Genomic DNA, 9,275 nt, shown 5'->3' with positions numbered 1-9,275 from the left:
TTTTTTTTTTTTTTTTTTTTTTTTTTTTTTTGTTGAAAAAATACAATTTTAGTCCTTCATGAATTATTGCATCTGAGTTGGAAGCAACTAATCAAACAAGCACCCCATAAAAGAATTATTACACACAAAAAGTTGAAGTTATATATTGATTTGATTGATAAATAGTAAATATAACAATGTAAAATAAAACAAAAATAGTAGTGAAATTAACTTATACTAATTTCATTTTTGTATTTAATATTTTACTCCTTGTAGTGTTACTATAAAATATACAAAGTAATAAATTTGTAATCTAGTTGAAACTTTAAAATACATAATATTTTTTAGTACACCGGAAAATGTATATTAGATAAAATTCTCAATTATACAACTTAAAACAGAAATTCTTGGTAGAGTAACTTGAGAATTGTATATATTTTTCTGTATCTCATAAGTCTTGGATATTCCTCTTATAGAAAAGTAATTACATATAAAAATGTTAAATGATCCAATATTAATCCCTTTAATCATAATCCATATTTAAATAAAAGCATTTTTTCCTTACTTTCTTTCCATTATTGCAGACTAGACTTTAGGATGAAGGAAAGTAGGAAACTGCAACTTTACTTTTGAGAAAATAAACCAAAAAGAGAAAAGCAAAAGTAAAGCTATTGTTTTGGTCTATAATTGATTGATTGTGTATGGACCGCGATGCCAAGTCAGTCGCTGCTAGGAGGATCTATTAACTCATCGGGGCTTTCGCCCCTCGTACGCACCAAAAAAAAAATAGAATATTAATTACGCGTTTAATAATAATATTTTGATATATAATAGGCCGTAAATAGTTATTATTTTCTTCGTCTCATTTTATAAATCTAATTTGAATAAGGATACTTGATTAGAATTATTTTTAATTCAACTTTTCATAATATTAAAGTGTAGTATTATAATACAAAATTTATATATTTATAAAATCCCGCCTAATCAGTGCCTATGTGCTAGGCGCTGGATGCCTGGGTGGCCCGCCTAGCATATCACCATAACCGGTGGTCTAGGTGGTCGGCCGACTAGGTTGCTTAAGCGTTGCCTAGGGCGCCTATGCACCGACCGCTTAGGCCTCTTAGGCACCGACTAGGCCGCCTAGTCGATTGGTTAGCTATTATTCTCTTTTTGTTAAATTGACTATTTCACTTAAAATGACATCGTTTTGAATGAAATAACCCTAAATTGTTCAAATTCAATTGGGATGTTTTTAGGTTAACATTTAATATTTTAGTATTAACTATTAAAATATCATAAAGCCTTCAAGAATTTAAAAATTTTAAACAATTTTTTTTAAAAAAATAAAACATAAAAATAAAAAAAATACACAAGTTCGGGGAACGCCTAGTGATTTTTTCAATCATGGTAGAGAAGATAGCAGAAGCGAAACTAACATAAACGGAGTGTTATGCCACATCTAAGCCCAGACATGACCTAGATGCTAAGACAATCCATAACATCCATACATCCTCAAGATAATCAATTAAGTATTCAATTATTACAGCTAGGGAGTCTCAAGCTAAGGCACACAGGCCATCAGTCTAAAATAGCAGAAACAAAGCTAAACATAAAAGATGGTCGGGCTAATTGCACTAGCGATCTCACGAGATGGCCCTACTCCGTAGCTGGAAAACATTTTAGAATAATTAGCAAAGAACGCTAAGTAAAACCCCATTCTCACTTGTAAAGATACAATAGTATACATTAGTAGTGAAAATAGGTTTTACACCACGCATATAGGATATATGTCAACGAAACCATCATTTATTAAATACCAAGAGACTCAACTCAATAAGCTGAATAAGATATAAACCAAAGACTCCTCAACAGCATTCAATATCAAAGGAACAACTCCAAATACCATGAGACAAGAACTTAATAGCCAAATACTCAAGACAAAGACACTATCTCAACAATATACGGAATAAGCGTAACAACCCAACAAGCATAACGCAATGCTCATGCATAAGGATGTACATATATACATGCGTACATTTTTTTTGCGTACATAATATAGGGCTTTAGACTTAGTTCCGACCTTTACACCAATCCAACCGAAACACCAGTTCATCTGAGTCACCAGTCAAACCTAGGAACTGTTGCTGGTTAGAGTGATTGATGTAATTTGACTAATTTTTATTTTTTTGGTTAACTTGTGACCACCTACTAAAGCACAAACTTATGTGCTTCCACCATTTATCTGAACTTACCTTGATATGAAAAATAGCAATCTGAAGAACTATTGCTGGTCATTGAGGCTCCAACCCACTCCCTTCTCTTCCATATGGGAGTGCATGTCGGGTACCATTAGACCACAAGGTTGTAATATAATTTTGCAATTTGTAGCTTTGTAATTTGTAACTTAGTTAAGTTCACCACCTTGTAATTTTGTAAGGTTGAAATTTTATTTTTAATGTTTTTAAATTCGATTAAAAATCGAAATTCGATAAAATCCGTCTGAATCCGAACAACTAAAAACCGAAAGGATTACCTAATAAATTAAATCGGGTAGGATGAAAAATTAGGAATTCGAAATCCGAACGGGTTGGCGGTTAAAAAAATTCGAACCGTCCGAACTCGATGCACAGGCCTAGCCGGCATGCCTGATACCGGCAGCATGAAGTGCTTGGATAGGGTGCGCAACAAAGAATAGAAATCCATAGTTTTTATTTAAGTGCTCGATTCAAGATCGGGAGAAGCTTCTGAGCAGAGTGAAGCCTAAGCTTCATGGATTTCCCCTAAAACAATGTGTTCAATGGAGACATCTCTGAGTTGTGCTTCCAAACCTTTGATTGCTTCATCGTACTCGCCCAGCTTGAAATCATGTTCAAGAGACGTTTGCAAATAAGACAGGAATTTTTAGGATAGAGGAATTTTTAGGTTTAGCCCAGATTGATTCCAACGGGGATGCTGTTTGTAAAGAGATTTGAGATTTGAGCTATGGATAGAGGAATTTTTAATCAAGATAATAGATACAAATAATAAGAATCCAATAAGTTATACAACAAAACAAAAACAAGTTCATACCTCTTTTATACCAAAAACTTGATTAATTTGAAAGTAACTATATTTACAAAACCACTAGAAATCCTTGATGCTTCCGTCCTTAAATCTTAATTTGCCGTCATGCGTGCCAGCATTAGCGTTGACCCAAATTCTTCAATGCACGTACAAAATACTCTCACAATTTAATCCATTCCGCAACTTATCAGCTCAAAACCTCCTACATACAAAGCAAAAAAGAACGAATAGTGTTTGTTTGATTTCAAATCATTCCAAAAAACCACAATACAAGCAGGTCAAAAAATATATGCACATAAAAATGACAAGAATTTACAGTTATTATGAGCATATATATATATTTTCAGGTAACATTGCACCTTTCACTTTGTTCTTTTATTTAGGACTATGATATGTTACGTTTTTTACCGTGTTGGTGTGCTTGTATGTAAAATACATACATTATATTCGTCGACGAAAGTTATTCTAAAGACTGGAAGCCAACAAATTAAACCTGCATGTTGCTCAATTCGAATTGTGATCTTAAGATTTGTGACTTTGGTTTTGCCCAGACAAACTTATATATTGAAGTGGACAGAGATAGATAGAAGATGTTGATACGAGATTGTACCAGCAGGGGACCGATGGAGCTTCTGCTCTGTTGAAGGCTTCAGATTACAGTGCTGTTGTATAGTAGATGTAGTGTGGTGTCTTGGCTGCATCTATCTCATCTCATCTCATCTTCATGGAACTTATGAACAGACAACCTCAGCTAGCGCTGTTTCAAGCAAAAGATACATCATTGGCATCACATCAAACGCTTTTAATAACATATTTTCATGCATGGACATGAGTCATCAAAAACAACTTTTATATATTTTCCTCTCATCTAAATAATTAACACACACACACATATATATATAATTGACAATCCTTTACATTTCCATCCAAAAACATTTCACACTATATCATAATAATAATAATAATAATAATAATAATAATAATAATAATAATAATACAAAAAAAAAAAAACCTTCAATTCAATCCAGTTATGGCAGAGGCTGTTGTGTGTGGTAATGAGAGGTAAATCCCTTTAGAATTGACTTCATGGAAGCATAATGTAATTAAAGCAGTAGCTAATGTGAATTTTTGGCATTTTCTTCACTAATTGCCAACCTCTGGGCAACCTAGCTGCTACAATCTGAAAAACAAAACATCATATCATCTATGATTTAGAAATTAATCTTTGAAATTGATTTAACTTTAGATTTAAATTTTAAAAACTAATAATAATAATAATAATAATAAGATAGCTTAAAATCTAACCTGATAATATCAACAACAAATGTGTCGTTTCCATACTCTTGTTTCTCTTTTTGAATACGCTCAGCAGATGATATAAGTGACTCTAAACAACCAAATAAATTGATTGATTTGAAAGTAGTTATTTCTGCAAAACCACTAGGAATTTCTTTCAATTTTATGAAAGCAATGTCTAGCTTTTCAAGGACTGGAAAATGATTACTAGTGGCTTCCCAATATTGTAGAGGCCTCGAATATATCTTCAAGAATCTTAGCCGACAAAATCCTCCATCTTTGGGTTTCCATTTTTGACCCTTAACAGCATAACCACCCAAACTGAGGTCCTCAAGCTTAGACAACTTACCAACAACATCCATATCCTTCCATTTTAAATTTGTTTTAGACAAATTTAAATGCTTAAGATTTGGCAAAAAATTCTCTAGGCTTAGCATCCCCTTAGAATAAATAGTACTAAACTCCCCAAGTTCGGCATCAACCTCTAGTGCTTCCACTTTATTTAAATAGACAAGACTTTCAAACCAATTGGGAGTTTTGCATTTAATTTCATGATTAGTAGAAACTGTCAATGTCGTTAGATTTGGGATCCTCAGGAACAACTCCTTTGTACAACTCCTATAATCCAAACTTTGAATGCTCTCCAAATTATGATGAACCGATCTTGGAGGAACTAGTGTAATGCTACTAGAAATAGTGATATTCTTCAGTTGAGGTAATCCCCAAATATCAAGGGGTTCACATGATGAATAAACACCAACTTCTAGCATCTGTAGATTCCGCAACATGAACAACGGCAAATAATGGATATTTAACCCACAAGAAATACATATGTATCTCAGATGCACTAGACCCACCATCTTCAAAAAAATATTATGGACATTTATCACCTCACTGATTACAGCAAATACCCTTATAAACTTAAACTGTGCATGCGCCCCCACCCCTGTTGAAGTGTAAATACCATCCATCAGTGAAGAAGTGTTGTTAGTAGGAGTTATACTGTTGTAACTGCAAATTCTCGATTGGACACTCCATGGTTGAGATATATGGGAAGAGTTTATTGATTGATTTCTCTTCCACCTCAAACTTATAGTATAACCCTTCTTGGAACATAAAAGATTTTCTTTTTGGACTTCTCTCAAAACCAATTCACGCAAGACATCATGCATTTGGTAGAATTTTACACCATTTCTATATTGATTAAATAGAACAAGATTTCTATCTACAAGATCTTGTAAATTTTTCCTTGCCACATCTTTCAAGCTCTCAGACTTCAAAACCTTTAGAAATCCCTCTGAAACCCAAAAATCAACGATCCTACTTTCATAAATCATATCGTCTTCTGGAAAACACCCAAATGACAAAAAACAAAGCTTAAGATGATGAGGCAAGAAGGTGTAACTCAAATAAATGATGTTCTCACCCTGATGATTAGAATGATCTAAACTCAAAGCAGGGACACATTTTGCAATATGCTCCCATTCATGAATAAAGGTTTGGTTGGAGTTTGAGAGGAGTCCAGCAGCCACAGTAATTGCAAGAGGTAATCCTTTGCACTTGTCTACTATCTCTCTACCAATTTTTTCAAATTCAGGGGACAGTAGAGTTATTGATCTCTTACAGATCTTGCTCTGGAAAAGATCCCAACTTTCATTTGAATCCAAAAAAGGTAAGGTATGGCAAAAATGATTACCTGAATCAGCATACTCAGCCACATTTTTTTGTCGAGTGGTTAACAATATTCGACTTCCAATATTGTCATCCTGAAAATATCTCATTAAATCATCCCAAACATTTGTAGTCCAAATATCATCTACTACAATCAAATACCTTCGATGTTTTAGAAGCCTGTATACTTGCTCAGCCAATTCATAGTTGCTAGCTCCATTGTTGTCACTGGCCCCTGCAGGGGCAAGAGAACGAAGCAGGCATTGGAACACTTGTGTTGGATTATAATCCTGTGAGATAGTAACCCAAGCTCGACAATCAAAGTAAGAAATGAATGAAGAATCTTCATAAATCTTTTTAGCTAAGGTGGTTTTGCCGATGCCACCCATTCCCACAATCGAAACAACTTCTCGTTTTGAGGATTTCTGGCTCAGGTTGTCCATTATGGTGTTGAACACATCATCGCAGCCCACCATTTTGATTGTAGACTTGGAATCACCAACTGTAATGTTATCGAATTCCAGCCCTCTAAGAGAAGCTGCAGGATTGTTGTTGTTGTTGTTGTTGTTTTGTGAGTTGTTGGATTGGTGGTATGCATTCTTAAGCTTCAACATGTGTTTGTTGATGTTTGATGTGAGGCTAATACCTTGGATGAAGAGTTGACGAATCCTTTGTGTAGCCAGAATCCGTTGTTTCATGTACTTATTGAGATAAGAGGCTCTCACTTCTTGTCTGATTACACTTTCTGCTTCATACAACATGTACATCATAGACAACAAATTTTGTCTAATCCGTTGTTTCCTCCTCTCTGCCTCTTCTTCATCATCATCACTATCTTGCTCATCATCCTCACTCTCTTCTTCATCATCACTATCTTTTTCATCATCACTCTGTTCGCCATTCTCGCTCTCTTTCTCATCATCATCGCTTTTCCTTTCCCGTCTGAAACAAGATTTCACCTTTTTCTTTACTTGAGACAACAGGCGCCATACGGGCCTTATGAAGTACCGTATTACGAGGACTACTATGTTCCCCAGGAACCGGCATTCCTCGTCATCAATCTGTTGTTCATCATCCTCACTCTCTTCTTCATATCCCGTCCGTTCTTCATATTGTTCTCCATAGAGAAAGAGTTTATGCTGGATGCAAAAAGATTTGACCCTTTTGTATATACGAGGTGGCATGCCTGATACCGGCAGCGTGAAGTGCTTCCTTAGGATCTCCATCACACAATTCAAATCCATAGTTTCTATGCCGCCATTAATTGCTGCATTCAAAATGGGAAGAAGCTTTTGAGCAGAGTGAAGCCTAAGCTTCATGGATTTCCCCAAGTAAAACAATGTCAAATGGTGTTCAATTTGGAATCTTAGTTCAATGGAGACATCTCTCATTTGTGCTTCCAAAGCTTTCATTGTTTCATCACAGTACCCCAGTTTGAAATCTTTTTCAAGAGAGGTTTGCAAAGAAGACAGATTTTTGTAAAGTAATTTGACCTTTGTTTTGTTGCGAAGAGGGAAAAGGGGTGTGGGTTGGAGGAAGTGTTGATGGAGTGTGTCCATTAAAATGGTTACAGCACCAAAAGCCGCCATACCCAGTGATGGAAGAGGTAATTAAGATGGAGTTTGCAAAGAGGGGAGAAAGTATGAGAAGAAATGAGAGAGGAATTTTTGCAGAGCAGAGTATAGGATAAAGTTTTCAGTTACACATCCTAAAAGAGAAATTCTTGATAGAGCAACTGAGAATTTTATATATATTTTTATATCTCATAAATCTTAATCCGATATTCCTCTTATCAAAAAGTAATTAACTACATGTCTACAAATATCAAATGATCCTGTTTTAATCCCTTAAATCATAATCCATATTTAAATAGAAGCATTTTTTTCCTTACTTTCTTCCCATTATTGCAGACTAGACCTTTAGGACGAAGAAAAGTAAGAAACTGCAACTTTACTTTTGAGAAAATAGAGCAAAAAGAGAAAAGCAAAAGTAAAGCTATTGCTTTAGTCTATAATTGATTGATTCTGTTGAGCACTATCATTTACAGGATATGATTAACTTTTTGCTAATAGGATATTAATTACGCATTTAATAGGATATGATTAACTTTTTATGACAATACAATTATTATTATGTGAACTATATTATCAAATAATATACATTTAATATAAAAATAATGTATTTTTAGTATATTAAAAATGTACATTATATTCATGAGATGTACATTATTTGTGTATTGAATGTACATTATATTGTATAATGTACATTCAGTACACAGATAATGTACATTTAATATATTAACAATAATGTACTTTTTATTATGATCCACACAATATTATGTGATCACTGCCCACACAATAATTTGCCATGGCCATACAAAAGAAATTGTGGAATCCATCACACTAGGATTACGATTGACGTGTAATACCACTATCTTACAAATAAAAATATATCTATGTTCATTAAATAAAGTAAACAAGTCAAGCTATTTATGATTGTTAAAGTGTGATTTCATTATTATTCGATTTATGAGTTATTATTATTAATTATTAAGGATATGTTCGAAGAATTGCTATGATATGTTTTTGGATTGTTAAACTTGATTAAAGATATCCTTCGACATGCCTAAGTATGGATTTTAATTTATGAATAAGTGAACATGACTATTTTTATTATAATTGTTCTAAAGTTTAATTTGTCCACAACGAGCAGCAAATAAAGGATTTTTGGATGTTTTGGATCAGTCTTGGAAGCAAGGAATCTGCCTAAGGAAAGAAGGGAGTAGCGGAGTGCAAAAGGAAACAAGGAGCAAAGTTGGAAGCCACCTCATGGCCACCCACATGGCTGTGAGGTAGGCCGTGAGGCGCTTAAATAGAATCATGACCCGCGACCTCCTCATGGCCACCTTCACGACCGTGAGGTAGGCTGGGAGCTCTGTGCTAAGTTCTATTTATTTCGCGATTTTCTGCACTTTTGGGGATTTCGAACCCTAGACTTGTTTTAGCTTATTTTTCCTCTTCTCTTTAGATTTCCCTAGCATAGTTTAGCCTAATTTTATATACTTTGGTTTAATTTCGAGCTTGGATTGCGGATTGAAGTTGGATTTGTTCTTCATTGTTAGTAAAACTTTCTTTTTCCTTATTGCTTCTCTTTTCAGATTTGTTGCAATGTTTATGGCTATTGATTATTGCTTTGCTTTGTTTTTCATTATGATGCGTGAGTAGTTTGCTTATAGGTTTGGATTAGGGTCCTATTACTATTCTTGA

At 34.2% G+C, this 9,275-nt stretch overlaps 1 protein-coding gene across 2 annotated transcripts in view; it reads right to left on the bottom strand.

Annotated features, from left to right (window-relative positions):
• Positions 1-7,699, bottom strand: part of LOC116002145 (disease resistance protein RPP13-like) — a 15,495-nt gene extending 7,796 nt beyond the window's left edge. The window contains exons 1-4 of one of the 2 annotated variants that reach the window (XM_031242186.1): positions 4,348-7,699; positions 4,055-4,222; positions 3,653-3,799; positions 2,954-3,244 (exon numbers count right to left, since the gene is read on the bottom strand). In XM_031242186.1, the coding sequence (XP_031098046.1) occupies positions 4,216-4,222; positions 4,348-7,598 (3,258 nt within the window). In that variant the 5' untranslated portion in view covers positions 7,599-7,699 and the 3' untranslated portion in view covers positions 2,954-3,244; positions 3,653-3,799; positions 4,055-4,215. Of the gene's footprint in view, positions 1-2,953; positions 3,245-3,652; positions 3,800-4,054; positions 4,223-4,347 lie in introns of those variants that run through there. The other variant, XM_031242187.1, reaches the window with a different exon arrangement.
• Positions 7,700-9,275: the final 1,576 nt, after the last annotated feature.

This window comes from Ipomoea triloba, chromosome 13, assembly GCF_003576645.1.
Source record: "Ipomoea triloba cultivar NCNSP0323 chromosome 13, ASM357664v1".
NCBI classification, from domain to species: Eukaryota; Viridiplantae; Streptophyta; class Magnoliopsida; order Solanales; family Convolvulaceae; genus Ipomoea; species Ipomoea triloba.
This window is presented reverse-complemented; position numbering and strand designations above follow the sequence as displayed.